This window comes from Chanodichthys erythropterus, chromosome 6 (genome assembly GCF_024489055.1).
Source record: "Chanodichthys erythropterus isolate Z2021 chromosome 6, ASM2448905v1, whole genome shotgun sequence".
Classification (NCBI taxonomy): Eukaryota; Metazoa; Chordata; class Actinopteri; order Cypriniformes; family Xenocyprididae; genus Chanodichthys; species Chanodichthys erythropterus.
The window spans coordinates 3,012,501-3,038,582 of NC_090226.1; the positions used below are offsets into that span (position 1 = coordinate 3,012,501).

General features: G+C 33.7%; 2 protein-coding genes across 5 annotated transcripts in view; one reads left to right on the top strand and one right to left on the bottom strand.

The window, feature by feature from the left end:
• The window catches only part of LOC137020951 (aflatoxin B1 aldehyde reductase member 2-like), a 3,521-nt gene extending 3,237 nt beyond the window's left edge, over positions 1-284 (bottom strand). The window contains exon 1 of the mRNA XM_067387091.1: positions 18-284. Within this exon, the coding sequence (XP_067243192.1) occupies positions 18-207 (190 nt within the window). The 5' untranslated portion in view covers positions 208-284. The remainder of the gene's footprint in view (positions 1-17) is intronic.
• A 1,407-nt stretch (positions 285-1,691) lies between these two features.
• megf6b (multiple EGF-like-domains 6b) overlaps positions 1,692-26,082 on the top strand; it is a 94,723-nt gene continuing 70,332 nt past the window's right edge. For all 4 annotated transcript variants that reach the window (XM_067387092.1, XM_067387095.1, XM_067387094.1 and 1 more), the window contains exons 1-4: positions 1,692-1,920; positions 3,064-3,198; positions 5,750-5,859; positions 14,846-14,950. In XM_067387092.1, coding sequence (XP_067243193.1) covers positions 1,793-1,920; positions 3,064-3,198; positions 5,750-5,859; positions 14,846-14,950 — 478 coding nt within the window. In that variant the 5' untranslated portion in view covers positions 1,692-1,792. The remainder of the gene's footprint in view (positions 1,921-3,063; positions 3,199-5,749; positions 5,860-14,845; positions 14,951-26,082) is intronic.

The window sequence follows — 26,082 nt, forward strand, 5'->3', positions numbered from 1 at the left end:
CTAAGAAAGAACTGTACCTGTTTTAGGAAGTTGCATGTCTCCTATGATGGTCTCTGCCTGTCCATCATTGTACATGTATGCAGTGTCCAGCTCATCGTGCCCGCGTTCTAAGAACACCTGCACCAGCTGCGCGCTCATGTGCGCGTCCGCGCGTCCACCAAACGCATTGGTTCCCAGCAGAGTGACGGGGAGTTTGGACTGAGACATGTTGCGGAGTTGTTGAAAGTGTAATGTCTGTTTTTGTATTGAACGAATACTGTGGTGAGCTCCTCTCAAGCCTCGTATGGCAGCAAAGTTCATCATATAGACTGTAAGAAAAGATAAACGCCGCTTCCTTCCATTGTAATGAACTGAAGGTAAAACAGACGATGATGGGCGTTGACATGTTACGCAAAAACGTCAGGTGAAGCCGTTTTATTGGTTGATGCCTGACCAATGAACAACGCCATCCAGTGCGACTTGGCATACGGAAATAAATATTTGCATATGTATGAGGCAATATTTTCATTAAAATATCATTAGTTTTAACAGGTTTTATATTACAGTAAGAGTAGTAAAGATGTTTATTGGGTGGCTGCTACATGGAGCATTGCGTACAAAAACGTCCCATAAGTAAGTAAGGGTGTAGAGTTACATTCAAGCTATTTTAAGGCATAAAGATTTTTTTTTTTCCACGGGAAAAAACGTTAAAATATGTAATTTTGGTGATCAAACATGAGTTTAAAGGGATAAAACGACTGACTACTGTCATGTTGTACAATTATTCTCCACCAGGGGGCCTCAGCAAACTTTCACAGTCATTCATTTCACTGGCTCAAAAAATGTGGGAACATTTCTACATTCATGTCAGTTGTGTGAGAAATGTTATGGAAATATAATATTAGGATATATTCATTCTTGACAAGATGTTAATGTTTTGTTCCACAGTATTTATCCCACTTTTAATGAATTCTGTTAAACATTCCCACATAATATTCCTGGACTGACACGTCCACATGTCTTCAAAATACCAGCAGATGTTTTTTTAGGTGTGTTTCACATTCTGATCATGGCAGAGGTGTTGAACCCTGGTTGGCATTGACCCCTAGAGGAGCATTAGGGAATGCTTTCCGGGTTCTGTTGCCCCATATTCCCTGATCCCAGCGGTGACCTCATCATCCTCTGCCCTCAGCTGTGGTTCGCTGACCCCACGGCAGTCCCGTCCTGTAAGAGAATAACTTCTGATGTCACATGGTGAAGGGTCTGTTTCAGTGTAAGATAAAGTGACATCCAAAAATTGGATATGTTTTAGAATAGTTTATTATTTACAGTAATCATTTTATTATTATAACTTTAATTGCGGCTTTAAATAATAATAATAAAGTGTAAATAATATGCTTTCAGACTTATTTAATCCATCATATCCTCATTGCTGGTACACTAGAAGGTGTTTGTCTGTTCCTCAGTGGTGTAAACATCACAAAGTGACCTTCATTTGACTCTAAAATCGGACTAATAAAGTGTTTCCCTTTGAATTGGGCACTTTGAAGTGATGCAGTAAATCAAGCTGAAGTAACGAGCATCCTGAAGGAGGTCAGTCAGCTCTTTAGCTGCTTTAGGTTGTTCCTGTATTTGTCTCGCTCCTCTCAAATGACATTCCCTTCACTGCTCCTACAGGAAGACAGAGTGTCCTGAGGGCATTTGGATCTCAGCTGGTGTCTGAGGTGGATCTGAGAGTCTTGTCATCTGCTGCTGCGCTTTCAGTCCGCTCCAGACCTTGGATTAGTATGGACTCAGATTAGCTTGTTTTATCATGTTAAGTGTGTTATTTAGGCGCAGGACTCAGCGTATGAAGATGGATATGTTATTTTATTCTTTAATCATTCTAATTCATGGAATTAATGCAGCATCCCGTTCTGGAAAAGACCTGATGCCGCACATGTGAGTAACTAATGCGAGTTAGATCAGTTGCGCGCGCTTCTAGATTATTATTGCTAATTTACTTTGAATGCCACAATAAATAATGTATTTAATGAACGAATGTACTTCTCATATACGTGCTTGTATTATATCAATTCTAAGTTATTGCAATCAAAACACATTTTTAGTTAAATTGGAGACTCGCTTTGACGCGTATTTACGCGTATTAATTGGCGAACACATGAGACTCTGGGTGAATATCAATCCATTTTGGAACGTTTTGGTGAGGTTCTTCCAGTAACAATAATAGAACCTTCGTTTAAAGTTGTCTGGTCTTACGTTCTATAATGACAAAAACGAAATTTATACATTTGTTTGATCGGAACGCTACATTTTCTGAAAAATGTTTAAACGTTATTACTTGCTACTTGTTTCAGAACGTTCAGAGAACATTCAAAAGTAACGATTCCATAATGTTTACAAAAAAATGGAACGTTTTGATTGTTTAGAGAACATTCAGAAATAATGTTTTCATAATGGCAATGAGAGCAAAACGTTCTTAGAACATAGTGAGCTGCCTACAAAGGAAGCCTAGTTAAGATGACTCAGAACGTGCTTATAATGCCCAAAAATGCTGTCTATGTAGACTGTTTATTAGGTTTTGATGCACACGAGCTGGTGCGCATTAGACAGATATCCAGCGTCCAACTTTTTAGTGCATTATCTCCCTTTAATTGCGACATGCTGCATTAACATGAGTGATTAACAAAAAATAACACAGGCAAACAGTTTCGCTTCTCTATAACAAAATCCAGTGCCAATAATCCCAGACATGAAAATAATCGCCTGGAGGTTCAGACTCGTGGAGATCAGCCTATGTTTGAGGGTATAGAACATTTTTACAGAGTGACTAATATATCAGTCTGGGAACTTGAGATGTAAATCATGTGTATCTTGTCATCTGTTAGTCCAGAGATGATTAAAATGATTTATTGGCATTTTCTTATTATTTTAATGATCACTATTGCTCAATTTGACATGGAGTGTATAAGTCACTGACAGTCTTACAACTTGTTCCCCTGTCAAATTCATTACAGTTTATTAAAACTGCCTGAACGGATGACTGAACCTGCAGGTTACCTGATGTGTGTGTTTTATCTCCAGGCCAAATGTATGTGCTGATCAGGAGGTGAAGCTTGTGGCCCAGATGCAGCCGTGTGTCCAGGCCTTCACACGGATGGTTAAAGCCTGGAAACAAGGATGCCAGGGACAATCCTGGTGCATGGGATACGAGAGGAGGTGGGACTGATATTCACACACTGTGCAGATATCTTCATGAGAACATAAACGTCATGTATGATCAATCAGCTACCATACTACCCTATTTCTGTGATATATAGCATGCATATAATGTAGTATGCATGTTTTCCACATGCATGGGATATTCAGATGACTCGCTACAGCTGGGTGCTGTATCCCACAATGCAAATTGCTCGGCTTTGTGTTTTCATTATGAACCAGAAGCTTCAACCAAATTTTGCTGCAAAAAGTGTTTTTTTTTTTAATGCAAAACCTGATTTACACTCTAAAAACTGCTGGGTTAAATTTGGACAAAACCAGGGATTGGGTTGTTTTTACCCAGCCATTTTTCTCAACCAATTTTGGATTTATTTTTTTAGCCAGCAATATATTAATATAGTTAAAGGCATGTTTTTGCTTACCCCCAAATAGGGGCAAATTTGTGGGGTATTTTAAGCTGAAACTTGACCAGACCAGACACTTATATTACATCATGTGAAAGAGGGCATAGGTGCCCTTTAACCCAACCTGCTGGGTTTGTCCATATTTTACCCAGATTGGGTTTTTTTAACCCAGCATTTTTTAGAGTGTAAAAATGTGAAATAAGCATTTCTAACAATAATTAAACATGCACATGCAGTCTGTTTGACATGTTTATTGTTGCACACTGTTTCAAATACTTAGTATGTGCTATATGCTGTGCAGTATGCATTTCTTCAAATCCCTTATTTTCCTTATCATGCAGTAGTAATGATGATGCTGCCTTCCCAAGCATGACTAACTGTGCTCCACATTGTTCCCTTCTAAAGCATATTTAGTTCTCATGCTTTATCTTTGTTCTCTAATCAGACTCTTTTAAGTGTAAGGTGTAGTTACACTCTTGACGAAAGCAGCAATTTGAAAGACATCTCCAGAGGGTCTCTCATACCTACAAGATAGAAGGAAAACGCCCTGAACTCACGCTTTGACAACCCTCTGTACTTCGCACCGGCTCATTTTCCTCTGTATACTTAGCAAGTAAGAGACCCGGGCCCTGCAATTAGGCGCTATAAACAAAGAGCGCAGGGTTCTGATTCTGGAGCCGAGAAGCAGGACTCTAAACTACAGGGAAACCCTGGATCTCACATGTGCAGAAAGCATCATTAAAGGGTCGCAGCGCTGATTACAGTGCTCATATGTTTGTGTTTTCACACATCGGAGCTCATCCACAAGCATTAGTCATGACTTAACTGTGACTTATTCACTGACTAACCACAAAGACGCAACGAAAGGCCTTTATTAGCACAGAGAGAACGCAGATAAACACTAAAAGTGGCTGATGACAGACTAACAGAACACATATACTCATAAAGAATGTATATGGGTCTTAATCTTTACCTGTGTGCTAAATGGAAAAATAAATGAAAAACATCTTAATTGTCTTTTCTTTTTTAAATGATAGACTGGTTTCTTTTATAGTGCATATATTGTGCTACAAATACTTTTGTGCTCTTCAATTTAAATTTTTTTGTGCTTGAAGATGATTGCTGATTGCCGCTGTTCCAGTTACATATGGTGTGCATTTTGTTTATATATGTGTATTAGTGTTTACTGACTTTTTGACCATTTTTTAAAGGGGACCTATTATGCCCCTTTTCACAAGTCTCTGGTGTCTCCAGAATGTGTGTGTAAAGTTTCAGCTCAAAATCCTCCACAGATCATTTATTATAGCTTGTCAAATTTGCCCCTATTTGGGTGTGAGTAAAAACACACCGTTTCTGTGTGTTTCCCTTTAAATGCAAATGAGCTGCTGCTCCCCGCCCCCTTTCCAGAAGAGGGCGGAGCTTTAACAGCTCAACAACAACAAAGCTGGAGAATCTCACGCAGCCAAAATGAGGATTGTCAGTAACGGTGTTCAGCCTTACATTGATCAAACCGGAGTCGACACTGATGGAGAGACTCAGTTACAACTTTTAGACGTTTCTGAATGATTAGTGGATAAATTTATGTAGTTGCTGTGGAGTTGATTCAACTCATCACTAGCATGTGCCGTCATAGTAATCTTTTGTGCAAATCCAGTGTTGAATTGACCCTCGTTTGTGAAGTAGTCCGGCGTAAAATGATGCAAAACTCTACAACAACTCTTCCTCTTCTCTAAAGCAGCCCAACATGGACCCGCCCCCTTTGTTGCATGTTCTCAGGGGCGGGGTTTATGTAAATTTTGGGGTTAGTGATGTCACCAACCCGGGAAGAAGCTCCTTGTAGTCCCTACTAGTCGTTTGTTGTAGTGATTTCTGTAAAAGAAAATATCTCTCTTTGCATTGAACTTTGAGCGTCGTAACTTTGCAGATGTTGTTTATGCTCAAACAGCAACATTACACACTAACTAAAGTAAAAAAAATCATAATAAACGACCCCTTTAAATATTCTTAAAGTGTGTTTTGTACAGTTCATTGTATCATCCAGTTTGTCTGTCTGACAGAAAGTCATTTTTGCAGTAGGAGAGTGTGTGTGTGTGTGTTAGACAATATAAAACAATTAAAGATTTCTTCATTTCTCTTTTTCTCCACAGAACGGCTTACTACACTGCATATAGACAAGTGTATCGACAGGAATACCAGACGGTTTACAAGTGCTGCTCAGGATGGTCACGGCTCAATGGGGAGGCCGGATGCCTGTATCGTAAGTCTCCTTTAAATGTCATGTGATGAATCACAGTATTTACTGAAAAATGAAGCATGTGCCTGTGAACATCAATGACAGAAATCCATATTTATGATGATTTTTTGCTAGAGAGATTTTTAAAGGTCAAGTGATGTTGGTAGAATAACAGGTGGAGTTTTAGGCCACAGGTAATTAATTTTACAGTGGTGTAAATGTGTCCAGATTATAGATTAGAGAGTACTCAAACTCTTACTATGTATCTTTCTGAATGTTTGTAGCTGTTAAACCACGTGAAGGAACTAGTCATGCTCTCCATTGTTCCCTTTTATAACTCTAACAAAAGCACAGTGGAATTAGGAAATTAGTGTCAAGATTTGCTCTAATCCTCTTGGCTGTGGATTCTGTGTTTTATGGATTTAAGTAGAGTCAATATATTATGGTGAAATTTGCCCAGAAAGTTCCGCAAACCGCATGATTTGAGGTATCATCATGTAGTTCAAATGGTGCGGTACAAATTACACACCACATTTTAACACTTAGGGTTGGAGGTTTGTTCAAACGACTGTAATAGTCATGCTGGCCTCAGCAACAAAGCTGATCTCACTTTGCCTGAATTTGTTTTACTTTCTAAAGCCAGAAGACCCGGTCAGTAATTGGATTTCAGCAGCTCATCCCGTCTGCTGTCTGCTCTGGGTGGGGTCTCGTAATTTTCATTGTTCTGGTAACAAGAGAGCTCTTCTAATAGTTTGGCAGCGAGAGACTTTTTTGTGCCTAAATGGATCAGATGGGAATCCTTTGATAGGATTTTATAGGACTGTCGTAGTCTGCATACCCTGATGAAGAGTGGCCTATAGCTGTGAACCCTTAAGGCAATGACAAAGTGATTTTTCCTTCTTCACTTAGGGGTAAAAAGAAGTTATAAATTCCTTTGCAGTGGAATACTGTTAATGAATATTCAGGACAGGTGTTTTGATGAATATGTTAATATGCATCTGATCATAAAGACATGGATATGTCTGCGCAAACTCTGCAATTCGGCACTCCACTCAAGTCACGTTATGATTATTTATATTGCTTACACTCTAAAAAATGCTGGGTTAAAAACAACCCAAGTTGGGTTGAAAATGGACAAACCCAGCGACTGGGTTAAATGTTTGCCCAACCTGCTGGGTTGTTTTATTTAAACCAACTATTGTTACTGTGGCTAGCTTAAAATGAACCCAAAATAGTTGGGAAATTAAAAACCAGATGCAATTAGAGGCAACAATAATAGACAAAAGGTGAATGTTTATTAATAAGCTTTAATATTTTATTAATATAAATTTAATTGTTTATTAATATACATTTATTAATTTAATAAATGTTTATTGTTTAATAATTATTCATTGAACATTAATAAATGTTCATTTCCAACATACTTTGGGTTAATTTTAATTAAGCAGAACAGTAATTTTTAAACAATACTTGAGTTAAATAAAACTACCCAGCAGGTTGGGCAAACATTTAACCCAACCGCTGGGTTAAAACAACCCAATTGCTGGGTTTGTCCATTTTCAACCCAACTTGGGTTGTTTTTAACCCAGCATTTTTTAGAGTGTACAATACAAAGGATTGCTTTAAAGACATCAGCTTAACGGTATTACACATGAAAACAGTCATTAGCCAGGTTTCCATTACTGATTTGTGCAAAACTTTTGCGATATTTTAAAAATGTCGATAAAAAACGAATCAGCATTTCCATTGAACGATGTTATGCGACTAAAAAATATTTAGGCACGCGACAAGTCATTCCAAAAATCATGGCAATGGGTGTTATTAAGTTATATATATCGCAGCCACTGCACTAGCCATTATTTTTAATTGAAGGAGATGTAGGCGTGTTATCCAAGCACTAATTTTCAATTCGCAATTTCAGTTTGTGCAATTTGAACAGTAATGGAAACACAGCTAGTGTTTCATTCAATTAGAATTACAACTTCAGTTTCTACTATAAAGCAACTCTCCAGTGTGTTCATGTTTTTACTTACGTCTGACCTTGATGGACTGAACATAAGAAATGCAATTTCCACATCAAAGAAGGCGGAGCCTCAGAGCCACACCTACCTATCACATCATCACCACGGACCAATGGTTTTTCGACGGTGTTTACCAGTCGGATCAAACTTTTCCATAAAGTTTGCTTTGGCGAGATAATTCGAATCTCTCCACTCAAACTCCAAACTGACTTTGTTTTGGCCTGATTTAGTTTGAAGTAAAATCATACATAAGAGTTTATTCTATTTTGCTTGAAGTATATCGGCGCCTCAAGTAAGACACCATATATTATCGATCTGACCGCACTGACACTATCGGAAGAGAGCAAAACTTCAAGCTGCTTTCATAATTGATAAAATTTGCAACATCAACACTTATTGAATTTAACTTTATCAACATTGAATAGGGCCCTATGAAATCCGTTTTATTTTTTTCCAAATTCCGTTTTTTCGGTTTTAAATTTTTCCGTTGTATTTATTTTTTGACTCCATTTTAATGGTTAAATTTAATTTTAGAAATCAAAAAGCATGTCTAATTAATTGAAATAATGAATCTTGACCAATTTACCAACAATTTAATAAAAGTTTAACAAAATAATTAGCATTTTTTTTTTAGGGCCCTATGATAAACGTTTTCTTCTTTCCCCTCAAATTTTATTTTTACCAAATTCTGTTTTCTGGATTCCATTTTAATGGTTTAATTTCTTAAAAACAACAATATTTATTAATTAAAAAAATATTTTTATGATTTTTTTTTTTTCAGAGGTTCTGTTGTGTATTTAATTTTTTCTGGCAATCAAATGAATGCATACCATTTAATTTATCTTTTAATCATGAAATTAAACTTTTTTGTGCTGCACAACAGAGCTTACTCTTAAAATTAAAACACTGAGATTATTAAAAAAATATTTCAATAATTTATTGTTAAATTAATATATCTAAATTCTACTGTACAACAGTAATATGTTTCTGTCAAGTTAAATCGAACTTTTATTTTGACGGTTTTCCTTAGTTTCTCTGTGTTTATGATGGTAGTTTTCTCAAATGAAGTGGTTAAATGCTGATGAAGTGACTTTCAGAGCAGGATTCATGTTTAAATAGTATTTTTGCGGTTTAATATTCACAGTCACTAGTCTATATCGCAATTTAATTTAAGTGTACTGACCTGCTTTTAATTCATTCATCAAAAATTTGACAAATTCCGTGACATTCTGCGCTATATAGTAAATTCCGTTGTTATGAATGGATTCCGCGATTCCGTCCGTAATTCCGTGATCGCGGAAATTATAGGGCCCTAATTGAACTGACTCTTTCTTTCTGCACAGCTGCTAATTGCTGAACTCATTTCATAATTAATGAACTTTACATCTACAGGGTTGTCAAAAGTACAGACTTCGGTACCAAGAAATGTGCCACAAAAAATACCAGCATTTCCCCCTAGCGGATTCTTAAACACCTCTGATTGGCCATTGTGTTCATATGCTCAACAGATATGTCTGTGATTGGCTACAATGATTAATGCTTCAAAAACGTTGTAAATAGACATCTTTGTGAGTTTGAAAGTAGGCGTCTATCAGCAGATATATTTGGGACTTGCTGATAGATGCCTGCTTTCAAACGCTTCCGTGTGTATCTGTGTATGCGCTCGTTGAAGAGCTTCAAAAATGTCTTTTTCCTTATATTTGATGAAGTTTGCATCATTGATTGTTATTTTCCTGTTTATTATTACTGTTTGAAACTGTATTGCAAGCACTGTATAAATAAAGATGACTTGACTATTTAATTTGACACGGTTGTGAGAGGCAGAAGTACAGTCTGTTCAATAGCTTGTATTGTCTAAAAGACTTGGAGTTTTGTGCATGACATTTTCAATGTTTTGTCGACTTGATGATCCTAGTTTTCATCGTCAAATCAAACCTGGCGTCTGTGCTGACTAAGGTCCGTTGAGTCTGTTGTTCTCTTTTGGATGGAGAATTAAGCAGGACTCTACAGTTCCCAGAAGTGGTTTTGAGACAGGGTCACATTCGGTCACAACAGTTCCTTGTACCCAAAACCCCCTGAACTAAATCCTTCTCTAAAATCAAGTTAATCAAGTTAACGTCCGCTGATCGTTTTCATGCCGGACTTGTGGCGGCTCGAGTGGTCTCATGCCAGAATGACTGACAGTTGCATAACAGTTTATCCCGCAAGTTGTGATTTTCTCCGGGGTTTCATTACTAGAGCCAACACAATCCTCAAAGACCTCTTTGTCTGTCTGAGAAGGTGAAACTACTCATTATACCTGCAAGATTTAGGCCTCGTCACTGATCCAGCTTTGGTTTGTTTTTAAACACGCTCAGCATGCATTCCTGTACACCGCTTAACGTCTTTCCCTTGTCTTTAAACTGCACGCTTGGCTTTTATCTCTGCAACTTGAGACCTGGAAGCACTTTAAGAAATGGGACAAACTAATCACTCCTTTTTCTGAGCCGCTGAACATGGACAAAACATGAGTTGATGCTCACACCAGAAATCCCGCCGTCTGACTGGCACACGTTCAGAGCGTCTGTCTTCACAACCTTTTTCTTCGGCGTGATTCACTGGCCAGCTGGGATGGACAATCCAGAGGCTGTTAGATTTGTAGTGGCAGTAAAGCGTGTGGCAGTTTGGGTTTTGTTGAGGAGTTGAAAGGTCATCTCCGAGGTGTTGCCGTCATTCAATGATCTGTTTTGACAAAAGGAAGCATGCGGTGATTGCTTTTCCTCACTTAAATGCTAATTAGTCTAATGTAGCGGTTAGAGTCCCCGATCATCCAAGACAGGATAGTTTGACTGTAATGACAAAGCTGGCCATTTTCACATCTTTTTATTTACTGAAAGTAAGTGGCGATTTAAATTAGTTTAATTAAATATTTGAATATTTATAGAAATATTATTTACAACAATATTTATGTAAAATAAGTAAATAAAATAATTATAAAATAAATAAATGAATGAATTAATTAAAATGAATTTAAAAAATAAATTAAAATAAATTAATTCCATAATTAAAGAAATTTAAATAACTGAATGTCCTTAATTGTTCAGACTTTTAATTATCAATGAATTTACAGGAACTAGAAGTGGTCATTTAAATTTGTTTAATTAAATATTTAAATATTTACTGAAACTAAGTGGCGATTTAAATGAGTATAATTAAATATATGAATATTTATAGAAATATTATAAATATTATTTACAACAATATTTATTTAAAATAAGTAAATAAAATAATTATAAAATAAATAAATTAATTAATTAATTAAAATGAATTTAAAAAATAAATTAAAATAAATAAATTCCATAATTAAAGAAATTTAAATAACTGAATGTCCTTAATTGTTCAGACTTTTAATTACCAATGAATTTACAGGAACTAGAAGTGGTCATTTAAATTTGTTTAATTAAATATTTAAATATTTACTGAAACTAAGTGGCGATTTAAATGAGTTTAATTAAATATATGAATATTTATAGAAATATTATAAATATTATTTACAACAATATTTATTTAAAATAAGTAAATAAAATAATTATAAAATAAATAAATAAATAAATTAATTAAAATTAATTTAAAAAATAAATTAAAATAAATAAATTCCATAATTAAAGAAATTTAAATAACTGAATGTCCTTAATTGTTCAGACTTTTAATTACCAATGAATTAACAGGAACTAGAAGTGGTCATTTAAATTTGTTTAATTAAATATTTAAATATTTACTGAAACTAAGTGGCGATTAATTAAATATTTGAATATTTTTAGAAATATTATAAATTATATTTACAACAATATTGATTTAAAATGAGTAAATAAAATAATTATAAAATAAATAAATTAATTAAAATTCACTAAAAAAATCCATAATTAAAGAAGTTTAAATAACTGAATGTTCTTTAGAGTTTACACGTTTAATTGCCAATGAATTTACAAAAACTAGAAGTGGTCATTCAAATTTGTTTAATTTGAATATTTGTATAAATATAAGTAATTATATTTATGACAATATTTATTGAAAATAAGTAAATAAAATAATTATAAATAATTAAAATATCTACATTTAAGTTTCAATAAGTAAATGTTCTTTAGAGTTTACACTTTGTATTACCAATGCATTTACAACTTTTATAGTTGTTTATTTTTAAGCAGTGTCTACACAATAAAATATTCTAGAGCTTGACATAATTCTAAAAAAAATATTTTATTAATTTCCATGACTTCCAGGTCTACAAATCACACTTTTAAAATTCCTTGATATATCCAGGTTTTCCAAGGCTGTGAAAACCCTGGTTCTTAAATAAAAATAGCAATTGAGGGAACAAATTAAAATAAGATAATGTACATTTACCCCCTTTTTCTGCTGTTTTAGCTCATTTTAAAGCATATTTATTCTTTTTAAAAATCATTTTACGCCATCTCGCCCCTTTAGTGAGAGCCATTGGTCTGCTGGACACTTTTTCTTATGAGCGTCCTGGAATGAAACTACTGGTTCTCAAATGTTTGGGAACCAGTTTTTATTAGAGTGTAATAAAGATTTTCCATTGTGCTGACCCAATACAGTCTGAAAATCTGTTTATTGTACAAAAGTAAACACAGATGCCTTTAAAATCAAACACTGAAATTTGTTAATAAGACCATGAACTGCACAGACACAACAATATGCAAAATGATTAACCTGACTTTGGCTGAGTTGGAACATTAACAATTTAGTACAACATAAACAGCAGTAAATGCGTGTTTTACAGTATTTATAGTTTGAGTGTCTGGTTTCGAAATGTCAGTTGAATTTTGATGGTTTGATGCTCTTGGGAACCGATAATTCACTGCATAAAACAAACTGTGGTCAGCATACAAACCACATTGTTTATTCTTGTTACAACTGAGCATGTGTTTAAAGTAGTCTGCATACTTGTCAAGGGTGAGTGCATGTCACGCAACCTGTCAATGTCGGCATCTGAATAACTTCTACAAAGTGATAATGAATTTGCGCCAAAATTCTGTAGCGTTTGACATATGATCTTTGGCTTCGACAACAAAAGGGGTGTAATTTCTCCTCTCTTTTAATAGGTAATAAGATAACTAATTTTGCTATCCAAAGAATGCACAATTGCATTGCATTTTATAACTGACCTGATTTTGTGCAACCCACCAGATGAAACTTCATTGAAAAGGCTTTTTGAGATTTGCATCACTTTGCAGAACTGGAACCCATAAAATAACACACATCAAGGCTGCTTTCGGAGGATTGCTTTGGTTTAATTTGGGAAGCGGGAAGACAAAGAAATTCTGTTTCTCATTCTAGTCTAAGTGTGTGCAAAACTTAATCCCGAAGCTGTTTTCAAATGGGGTCTTTTGGGGTACGCTAACCCTGTTTACTTCTTTGTTTCTCAAGTATACCAATTGACTCGATGACTTTTGATTGCCCTTAGTGCTTGAAGCGTGCTTCACGAGACTTCCTTCCACTTTAACAAAATGTGCACTCGAAAGTCCTCTTCTTTTCATTAGGGAGCAAAAGTCAGGAGCAGAAAGTGGCCAGTTATTTTGATTGATGCTGACAAGGTGATTCGAAACAGAACTGACCACCAATAATAGCGGCTATAAGGAGTGAATGGAAGCAGGTCTTTGTTGCTGTAGACGGGAATGTCCTGAACAAGGGCCAGGAATGTGCATAACTAATGTCCTGGGTGGTCTGTCTTCATGACCAACAATGCCTGTTGTTGCAAACACAGTTAATTGTCCATCCCTGAGGTAGAAATGCTGTTTCATGACCTACTCTTTCAGATGTTTTGAGAGGGAATGTGTCCTTGAATTAGTTCATTTAAGGTGATTGAAGATCGGCTAATCGCTCACAACAGCTTGTCTATCCATGTGGATTTCATTTATCAGACTCGGGCTGAAGGTATTTCAGTGTTTCAATGTTTTTTGTAAACACATGTTGGTCTGCTGGGATTCATCCCCATGCACTTTCTCCTCACATGCTTATGTTATGTAATATTATGCACTTGTACTTTGCCAAAGGTTTATTCATATTAAGATATTGACAATGGAAATGCTAATTCTGATCAATGTTTTGATTCTAACTTGTGTTATTTGCTTTGGGTCATTAAATCGCATTCTTTATATTGTACATTTTTTATTGACATGTATGCACGATAATTTTGTATGCATGATGGCAATGACTTTGAACAACTAGTTTTTGCTTTTTTGAAAATAAAAATGAAATTTGATATATAATTATATACATTATAATATGACAACCGCAATTTACATATCAACGTGTTATGGTGGTAGTGTCATCATACATGATAACATGTTAGCTCATGCACTTCATTATTCGTTATTTTGGTATTATTTATATATTATTGTAGTATTATTAATATTTTTAATGAGCTTTTATTTTTATATTTTCAGTTTTCATTTTGATTTTGTAATTTAGGTTAGTTTTTATTTTATTTTATTTATTTTAAAATTTCTATATAGCTTTGATTTCATTTTTTAATTTATTTCAGTGATAGTAGTAGTTTTATTTATTAACTTATTTTATTTTATATTGTAATATGTCATGTTTTTATTTTATTTTATTTTAGTTTTTATTTTATTTTTTTATTTTTTTACTTAATTTTTATTTATTTATTTTTTTTTATTTTTTTTTATTTTTTATTTTTTTTATTTTTTATTTTTTTAACAACACTAATGTACTTGTGTTGGTGATGTGGGTTTGAAACGGGCCCTGATAGTTAATCCAAGATTTTCAGACAGCTGGCAGATGTGATGTACTCTCTGTTTATTTTCAAGTGTTTGGTGTTATGATCTCAGTTTTGTACACTTCAGGTGTGTGTTTTCTTCGGGTGTTAACAGGCTAATAGTACAGCAGAAACACTTGATGAAACAGCATGCTCTAATATCTCGTGTCAGCGTCCATGTGATCACCATCTCTCTCTCTGTCTCTTACAGCTGTTTGCAGTTATGGCGTGTGCTTTAATGGAGGTCAGTGTAGAGAAGGTTCTGCTCAACTCTGTGACTGTCCGACCGGCTTCAGTGGTCCGAGCTGCCAGTACGGTGAGTCCAAACAGACTGAACAGTTTCAATGCTTTGTTTCTAAATATCATTTAGAGCCCAGAGACGTGTTTAGCTGTATACATAAAAAGTTTCATCCAGACGGATCTGGCATTTTAGGAGCCTTTGAAAGCGGGTCCCAGAGTGAATAAATCTGAAAACGACACCCTTGCGTTTTTGTGTGTACAGCCAATTCATATATTTTGTGAAACGATAATGTCATCACCCCACGTCTCGACCCTAGTCAGACACGCTACATCACGTAACAGCAACAACAACAATAGCGATACGTGCTTGTGTTCATGCCGCAGAAGCTAATGAGCCTATTAGCTTTACTAAAGTAAAACTTTATTACTTAGCTTTACTAAAGTTTGCATACAGCACGCAAGGTTTTATGCGCATGCTCCAATCCTTATTCTCTGTTTTTAGTATATCTCTGTGGCAGAATTACAGCACCACATACTGATCTGGCATGTATACTACATCGTTTTGAGTTAGTTTCAGTGGTTTCATGTGTACGCAGATATTTCTTAAGATGACGCCATGTTTACGGAATTTTTGCTTTGTGTGGATGTGGCCTTATATTTCCAATGAAGATTTGAGAATATTAAATGGGGTCAGCTGGTATTAAAGGGGTAAATAACTGCTGGCAAAATGGGATTTCACTGAAACCTGGCTGTCTATGCGGTGGAAAGTTGAAAAGATGTTTAAAATCAGTGCGACCTGACTAGAGAAAACAGAGGAAAAAGTGCTGTCTTCCGTTTTGCTGAAAAGGTAAGAAAACTACAACACCCATAATGCACTGGGCTTGTTTTCATCCAAGGCCATGCCTAATCTGCTCCTATTGGATTGGCTTGGCCAATTGCTTCAGTAGGAAATACTTCTTAGCAAACTTTGTCAAAATGGCATCCAAGAATTCAAAGAGTAAATGTTTAGCAGGAGTGAGTTATTTTCTGTTTCCTGTGAAGAACCCAGCGCTGTCCGATTTGACTGTCTGTGGGCAGGTATAGAAAAATGCGTACAATCTGTAATTTTCACGAAAGCCCTGGAACTGTCGAAACATTTTCGTTTTGCATTGTCAGACAGACTTTTGCTAACAAATACAAACCCGATTCCAAAACAGTTGGTACACTGTACAAATTGTGAATAAAATACGAATGCAATAATTTACAAATCACATAAACTTATATTTTATTCACAATAGAATATAGATAACATATCAAATGTTGAAAGTGAGACATTTTGAAATGTCATGCCAAATGTTGGCTCATTTTGGATTTCATGAGAGCTACACGTTCCAAAAAAGTTGGGACAGGTAGCAATAAGAGGCCGGAAAAGTTAAATGTACATATAAGGAACAGCTGGAGGACCAATTTGCAACTTATTAGGTCAATTGGCAACATGATTGGGTATAAAAAGAGCCTCTCAGAGTGGCAGTGTCTCTCAGAAGTCAAGATGGGCAGAGGATCACCAATTCCCCCAATGCTGCGGTGAAAAATAGTGGAGCGATATCAAAAAATAGTTTCTCAGAGAAAAATTGCGAAGAGTTTGAAGTTATCATCATCTACAGTGCATAATATCATCCAAAGATTCAGAGAATCTGGAACAATCTCTGTGCGTAAGGGTCAAGGCCGGAAAACCATACTGGATGCCTGTGATCTTCGGGTCCTTAGACTGCATCACATACAGGAATGCTACTGTAATGGAAATCACAACAGGAATACTTCCAGAAAACATTGTCGGTGAACACAATCCACAGTGTCATTCGCCGTTGCCGGCTAAATCTCTATAGGTAAAAAAAGAAGCCATATCTAAACATGATCCAGAAGCACAGGCGTTTTCTCTGGGCCAAGGCTCATTTAAAATGGACTGTGACAAAGTGGAAAACTGTTCTGTGGTCAGACGAATCAAAATTTGAAGTTCTTTTTGGAAAACTGGGATGCCATGTCATCCGGACTAAAGAGGACAACCCAAGTTGTTATCAGCGCTCAGTTCAGAAGCCTGCATCTCTGATGGTATGGGGTTGCATGAGTGCGTGTGGCACGGGCAGCTTACACATCTGGAAAGGCACCATCAATGCTGAAAGGTATATCCAAGTTCTAGAACAACATATGCTCCCATCCAGACGTCGTCTCTTTCTGGGAAGACCTTGCATTTTCCAACATGACAATGCCAGACTACATACTGCATCAGTTACAACATCATAGCTGCGTAGAAGAAGGATCAGGTACTGAAATGGCCAGCCTGCAGTCCAGATCTTTCTAAGACAGTTGAGCAACTAGAAGCCTGTATTAGACAAGAATGGGACAACATTCCTATTCCTAAACTTGAGCAACTTGTCTCCTCAGTCCCCAGATGTTTGCAGACTGTTATATGGAGATACCACACAGTGGTAAACATGGCCTTGTCCCAACTTTTTTGAGATGTGTTGATGCTACAAAATTTAAAATCAACTTCTTTTTCCCTTAAAATGATACATTTTCTCAGTTTAAACATTTGATATGTAATCTATGTTGTATTCTGAATAAAATATTGAAATTTGAAACTGCATTGCATTCTGTTTTGATTCACAATTTGTACAGTGTCCCAACTTTTTTGGAATCGGGTTTGTAATCAATAATTTCTCTGTCCAGGTAATGCGGAGAAAGAGTAAACATTGTTTGTTTGCATTTACTACTGACATTATAGCAATACAAAGCAGGGATGAAATTCTGCAAACTGACTTTTTAATAGCTGTTTAGATAGCTCTCATGTGAATAAGAAAAGGCCATGAAGCATTCTTAAAGAGTCCGTTATTAGTAGTTTTAATGATTTTGATAGCATTTCCTTTTGATTAAATGCAAGTTTCCCCCCAACAGAGAGTTTTCTCGGGCTGTTTGAGTCTCCAATGTACTGAAAGCCAAGAATTTTATCTGTAACGGGCATTTGTAGCCAGTGAGAGAGGATGCTAATAATGGAGGATGTTGTTTTTTGGTGATAATCTACACACGACAGGAAATTCTTCACAAATCTTGCCCTACTTTTTCAGTTACTGTGGTCTCCTCTTTGTCCCGTGGAGTGATAACAGACGCTGGTTTTGAGTAATCTGAGAGCCGCTTGTGTCTCAAAGTGTTACAGGCGAGATTCAATTATTACACAGCTTTCAGCAACATTGTAAGTGTCTAAGATGTTGCAGCTTGCATGACCTGATGGCTTTCGTCTGCTGTTTTCTGTTTCATTTTTTAAGTCTGTTTGCCTCAACCATTTCTTCAAGACAGAGACTCAGATGTGCACAGCTGGTAACCATTGGTCATTTATTCTGGACAGCTCCTTATGCGTGTCGTTAAGAGTGATGCTGATTGATTCGGTCGGCATACACAAACACATACGTAAACACTAACAGCCACAATCTATTACAGGAAAGAGTAATGGAGACTGCGGCCTAGTTTATCCCATATATCTTCTATAATGCCAGCCTGGCACTGGAAAATAGAGACAATCAGGGTGAAAATATGGGTGAATCTCACAAAACTTGTCAAGAACATGTCCTGGTCATATTTCACCACAAAATGTAAATAAAAAAGTTTTGCTTAAACAAAATAAAGCCTTTTTTTTCTTCTTTAAGGCAAAGCAGTTGACTAGTGGTTCAGAGAACTGACTGACTGCTTGAAAAGAAGCTATTGTTAGAGAAATCAACTGAAGTAATTGTTATAGATTAAGAATATAATCAAAAAAGTCAATAACTTGACAGTGTTTAACCATTGGAAATATATAATAAATAATATAAAAAAAAAATATATATATAGTATTAATAATGCATGAAAGATATGTTATTGTATAAAATTATACAACCTTATATATTGTATAATATTTTTAAACAATTTCTTCCATGCATTATTATTTATATTTTTATTAATATTATCATTATTATATTTCTTCAGTTTTAATGCATGCATATTTATTTATTAATTTTTTTATTTTTTTTAAATGCATTTTATTGTTGCATCAATACAAATAATGCACGAAAGATGTTTTTGTATTCAAATTATAGAACCCAATATTTTGTATATTATTTCTAAACAGTGTGTAATCATGTAATATTATATTAATATTATATATTACTATTTAAATTACTATATACACACATATACATATACAGTATATTAAAATGATACAACCTTATATATTGCATAATATTTTTAAACAATTTCTTCCATGCATTATTATTATTATTATCATTATTATATTTCTTCACTTTTAATGCATGCATATTTATTTTTTAATTTTTTAATTTTTTAAAATGCATTTTGTTGTTGCATTAAAATAAATAATGCATGAAAGATGTTTTTGTATTAAAATTATAGAACCCAATATTTTGTATATTATTTCTAAACAATGTATAATCATGTAATATTATATTAATATTAATATTAATATTATATATTACTATTTATACTACTATATACACACATATACAGTATATTAAAATGATACAACCTTATATATTGCATAATATTTTTAAACAATTTATTCCATGCATTATTATTATTATTATTATTATTATCATTATTATATTTCTTCACTTTTAATGCATGCATATTTATTTATTTATTATATTGTTGAATTAATAACAATAATGCATGAAAGATATGTTTTTGTAAAACAATATACTTCATCTGTTGTACCATAAAACATGCTTAAAGTATCAGGATAACCACAGAACACTTAACATCTGTACGAGCTTCTGAGGAACATCTGCAGATTCATCAGTGAATCTGTTCAAATGTTCAGATTATCTGTTTGCAGTCCATCTGCCTCGTGGATGAAAGTCTCTGTGAGTTGCTAAAGGAAAGTCACTCTCTGGTTTGACTTGTAATCCACAGCTGCCAGATGATTTCTGTCAGTTCGAGTCAGTTAATTCCATTCCCTGACAGAGTCCCATGATGCCTCAGATGAAGCAGGTGAAGATGTTTGACATGTTGTGGGTTCAGCACATAATGAATTTCAGAACCAAAACCAACCGTGGAGAATCTCTACCTCTGTTTGAGATTCCTCTCTGTTTCACCTGTCATCACCTGAGGAAAATCAGCTTTTGGAAACTCTTCAAGCTCTCAGAGATCTATTAATCTGAGTTAAAGAGCTGATGTGAAGCTAAAGTTCAGTAGCTTTAAAAAGAGACTAATACAACACAGCTCATCTCTTATGAAAGCTGCTGAACTTGGCACATGCTAAAGCCACTAATCAAAACATGCAGTAGTTAAAAATCTTTTTTTTTTTTTGCAAATGGAAAACATGCAGTTTCTGTACGGCTAGAATGACATCAGACAGCTTGGATAAAGAAGTAAAAGTTTGCACATGCAGATCTCAAATTTCAGGAAAATCAGATAAACATCGATGCACACAATTCTGTCATGGTCACATGTTTGTTATATTCCTGTCAGTTCAGCGTTTCATGGTCCAGGCTGAAAGGTCTCTTTCATTGTGGAATAATTGTGGCTCTTTTGATAAAAACAATGATTTCTGGGCCGTGAGCTCACGTCTTGGTTCAGCTGGAGGTCAGAACATGCCAAACTGCTCAGTCATGCTTCTCGTGGGGAACTTCTGTTGTGACTGGACACAATTATCAAACCTTTTGATGGAATGCAAAATCTGTCGTCACAGAACATACTGTATGATATTGTGTTTATATGTACATTTAACAGTTTATACTAATAATTAGTAACACTTCACGATGGTTAACGCATGAACTAACATGCATTTGTTACGGTATTCATCCATCTTTGTTAATGTTAGTTAGTAAAAATTCAGCTGTTCATTGTTGGTTCACTGTTTGTTCACAGTGCATTAATGTTAACAAATTTTAATAATGTATCAATAGATGTTAACATTATTAAATTCTGTTGAAGTATTGTTCATTCTTAGTTCATGTTAACGATAACTAATGAAACCTTATTGTAAAGTGTTACCAAATAATTTATACAGTATTTATAATTTTATTTAGAATAATTATAATTATTAGTTGATCAATTTAATTCATATACAAGTAAAACATATAAATATCATAAATTATAATTAACATGACTATATACAATTATTAGATGAATAATTCAAATAATTATTAAAATATTTAAATTATTATAATTTACATGTACTATTAATATATTATGAACAATCTATACTAATAATTTATATTTATAATTTTATTTATAATAATAATAATTATTATATGATAAATTTTATTCATATATGCAAGTAAAATATTTAGATATATATTATATCAGATATTAGATGGTTAATTAATATAAATGTTAAAATATAATTTAAATTATTAGAAATAATTATATGTACTAATAATGCATATTAAACTATTTATTATATGATTAATTTAGAATAGAATAGAAATTCTATTATTATACTAATTATATATATATATATATATATATATATATATATATATATATATATATATATATATATATATATATATATATATATATAAATAAAATTAAATAGTGTTTAATAATAAATTACTAGTAATTACTAATATAAAAGTAAAAAATATACATACTTATACAAATTATTTTACATATATATATATATATATATATATATATATATATATATATATATATATATATATATATATATACAGAAAATGTTATAATTATTATATTTATATTAATGTAAATTACTACTACTACTAATACTACTACTACTACTAATTTAATAATAATTATTAATAATAACAAAATACCAAAATTACTACTAGTTGATATCCTGATACTTCAGCTGGTTTTGGACTGTAAAACTATTTTGTATTAATTATACTAATTATTGTATGATTAATTTAATTCATATATACCCGTGCAAATTAAATTATTAGGATTAAAATTATTAGATTATTAATTAATATTATTATAATTATATAAATTAAAATGTAAAAATATAATACAATTAGGTACATATAAATACATACTGTAAGATATATGTATATATATATATATATATATATATATATATATATATATATATATATATATATATATATATATATATATACACACACTAAATAGTGTTTAATAATAAATTACTAGTAATTACTAATATAAAAGTAAAAAATATACATACAAATTATTTAAAAAAATGAGTTGAATACTTTGAGTTGTCACTTCTTTTGAGTCCTTATATCTTTTAGAGAAGGAGGTCATGTTTGGGGAGAGCTCAGCGGGTCAGACGCTGTCCTGAGGGTTCTATCTGAACGTCGTGGTGTTGAACTCGTATGGTGAGGGTCTGTTGATGCTAATGGAGGGGGACGTCTAGAGCTACTGCCGGCTTGTCAGTTTTATAGCAGGTCATGCAAGTCATCAAACGGACACCTGACAGCTGAGACCTTCTGCTATTAATACAGACCTGTCAGAGCGCTGTCAGCTTCTGCTGGACACAGTTGAGCTGAGCTGGAGCTGACATTGACTTCTAGAGACCTCATTGAGGCCTTCTTGAATAAGGCAATCTCAGAATGCATTGCGGGTGGAAATTGGCAGACGGATCTGAGGGAAATATACACAGCAGTATTTCTGTCATACGGTTGAGTCTGTGACGCTGAGGTCATTTTGGGCTCAAAAAGAAATAACTAAGAGTTAATTAGATCAGTTTTTAGACTAAAATAAATTAGATTTTCCTCAGTTTATGGAATTTCTGTGTTGGTAATTTTCTAATTTCTTTAATCCTACAGTCATTGAGAGATATGTCTCAGTTTTTAGTTCTGATCAGAGAAGGCTTCATCCTTGGCTTGCGTTTCCTGATGGAATCCAAACTTTGGCTGTTGTTAGAAGAAACAAGCTACTTGCTTATGGAGCCTGGATTGACCGGATTAGACAAGGAAACCCCAGGGACTCAGTGGAAAGGCTTTTATCAAGAGTTTAGCACATAGTACGGAGAAGAAAATATGTGGGAATGATAAATATTCGTTAGTAGTTTCTCGGAATGCAACGGAGACGACAGCTTGTTTGTGGAAATGAAGCTAAAGAGAGTTGATTTACAGTGTAAAGTCTGGAGGAGTCAGTCTGTTATCTGAAGTAATGACCAAAGCAGGTGTTGCCAAAGTTCATGAATGATAAAGACAGTATGTTTTGTGTCATGAAATATATATTATTATTAGATTAATATAATTATTAATTTCATAATTATAATGATTAATATAATTATTAAAATATCATTGAAATTATTATAATTACTTATTTATATGTACAAATGCGTATTAAACTAATTGTATGATTCATTTAGAATAGAATAGAATATGAATTCTATTGTTATACTAATATATATATATATATATATACAAGAAATATAACATAATTATTATATAAATGTATATTTATAATAATAATTATTACTAATAATAATATGACAACAAAATACCCAACATATTCCTCATGATGCTGGAATCATGTTTTTGTCTGTTGCATCTTTTTCATTTTTATTTATTTAATGCATATTCATGGAAGAGTTGATTAAAACTAAAGCTATAAAGAAACTTAATATATAAAATAAATAAAACTGAAATAAAACCTTAAAATTTGTTTATTCAGCTACATTTCTCATTTTCATTTAGTTTAACTAAAAAATGACTTTTATATATAGATATATTAAAAAAATAATAAAAATAGGAAAATCACACAAAATGACTAAAACTTTAAAAATGAAAAGAAAAATATAACAATAAAAACTAATATAAAATATTAATATATAATTAAAATATAATTAATATTTTTAAATATATTTTAATTCATTTTAATGACAGTGAGCTCTAATTGTTTTTTAAAAACTTTAAATATTAAAAGGGAAATATAACACAAAAAATGAATATAAAATATGAATAAAAATCTATATTATACTAAAATAACACTGATTCATAGATTTTTTTATATATTTTAATTCATTTTAATGACAGTGAGCTTTAATTTTTTTAAAACGAAATATAACACAAAAAATAAATATAAAATATTAATAAAAATCTATATTATACTAAAATTACACTGATTCATGGATTTAAAAAAATAATAATATTTTAATTAATTTTAATGACTGAGCTCTGATTACGTTTTTTTCTATTTTTCTATTCAATTTTACAATTTTTGTTGTTTATATACAGCCAATTCGATCTTTAAGTTGTTTAATAATTTGACATCAGTGAATGATTTTCACATATTTGAGTCGTAAGATTGAGAAAGTGAAATGTAAGTAAAAAAGTATCAAATGAGCATTTGATAATTTCTGGCTAAACTCTGTTAATAAAGTTAATAAAGTACATTACGACATTTAATTGCATGCAACAATTTATGTAAGAATCGCTTTACAACTCATTTACACAGTCATTTATAATGTTTCATGAATGTTGTCTCACTAAATCATTTTTGCACCATCCAAAATAAACTGAATCACAAAAATGAACCGACTCCCCAAAGTTACATATGACTAAGAAGGTATTTAATGAGAGCAAAGCTGCACGCACAATAGTTTTACTACGTTTATTTAATTACTCTCCAGTACTGCTTACTAATATTCTGTAGGAATGACAGAGTTTGGCCTCTGACCCGACTCCAGTAACAACTCGTTACTGCTCAACTTTACGGTTCACAGCCGCTGCTCTGTATGCTTCATTTATCAGCCCTTCTTAAGGCTATTAAAGTGGACATAAATTACATCTATATATCAAGTGAATTGCTCAGCTAATTTCTCATTTCACATCCTGTGTGCTGAGCTTTATTTAAGTTCGTTTAATGGGCCATTAGCTCAAGGACACCTTTGTGCTTTTCTCCAGCTAAAAATGTCCTCAGGCACCTCCTGGTTTCATGGAATGTAAAACACAACGGTGAAGATGTACGTCTTTTTACGCAGAGATTTTGCAATGAAGACTAGAAGTTTACACACATCATGTTTAAGCTTTCATTTTCGATGTTCTTGCCCACATATAGTGTGAAGCAATTTCATGGTTCAAACGCGTTTTAAATGGTTTAGGTTGTGTTTAACTGCTAAAACTCACCTTGACCTGATCCTACTTTTCAGGCCTGCGTGGGAAACTCTGTAGTTGTAGTAGTAACTCATCCACACGGCTTTACGATAATTGAGCTACAGTTTATCCACGGTCACGTGTCTATGTTTTACGACACTCTCGTAGCTGTAAAATGTGTGTTTAACATTACACATGTTCCATTTCATTATGATCGGTGTGTAATTCGAGCGATGGACCTGTGAAATATCACTTGACAGTGATGGTAAAAAAAAAACACTGAAAATCATTGCCTGAAGCTTTAAAAGTGACCTACAATGCACCTTTTACAAGATGTAATATAAGTCTCTGGTGTCTCCAGAATGTGTCTGTGAAGTTTCAGCTCAAAATCCCCCACAGATCATTTATTATAGCTTGTCAAATTTGCCCCTATTTGGGGCACACTGTTTTTGTGTTTGTCCCTTTAAATGCAAATGAGCTGCCCACTTTCCAGAAGAGGGCGGAGCTTTAACAGCTCAACAACAACAAAGCTGGAGAATCTCACGCAGCCAAAATGACGACAGTGTTCAGCCTTACATTGTTCAAACCGGAGTCGACACTGATGGAGAGACTCAGTTACAACTTTTAGACGTTTCTGAATGGTTAGTGGATAAATTGATGTAGTTGCTGTGGAGTTGATTAAACTCATCCACTAGCATGTGCCGTCATCTTCATCTTTTGTGCAAATTGAATCGACCCTCATTTGTGCTTTACGTTTTGATGTTCGTCATCATCAACTCAGAAACATTCATCTGCCTCTTGCAGTCACAAGTTTTGTCCTTTTTTGCAGTTTTTCCAGTCATCTGTTTGAGCCGTCTTTTCCAGAGATCTGGGAACATTCGAACGCTTCCCTGAGTCCTTTTCAGCATGTGTAATGTAATGATGTCACAGTGCATAATTCCAATGGAAAATCCACCTTTAAGCAGACTGACTCATTGATATTCCTGTCGCATTTGCCACATTGTGTGTTGCAAGGAATTAATCAGTTATTAAAAAGTCTGGTTAGTGCGGCGTTCCATGACCCGGAAAATCCTCCAAGGATGAAACGGCCACAGCAGGACAATAGAGGGTGAATAGATCATCCTGATCCGACACACAGTTTTCTCAC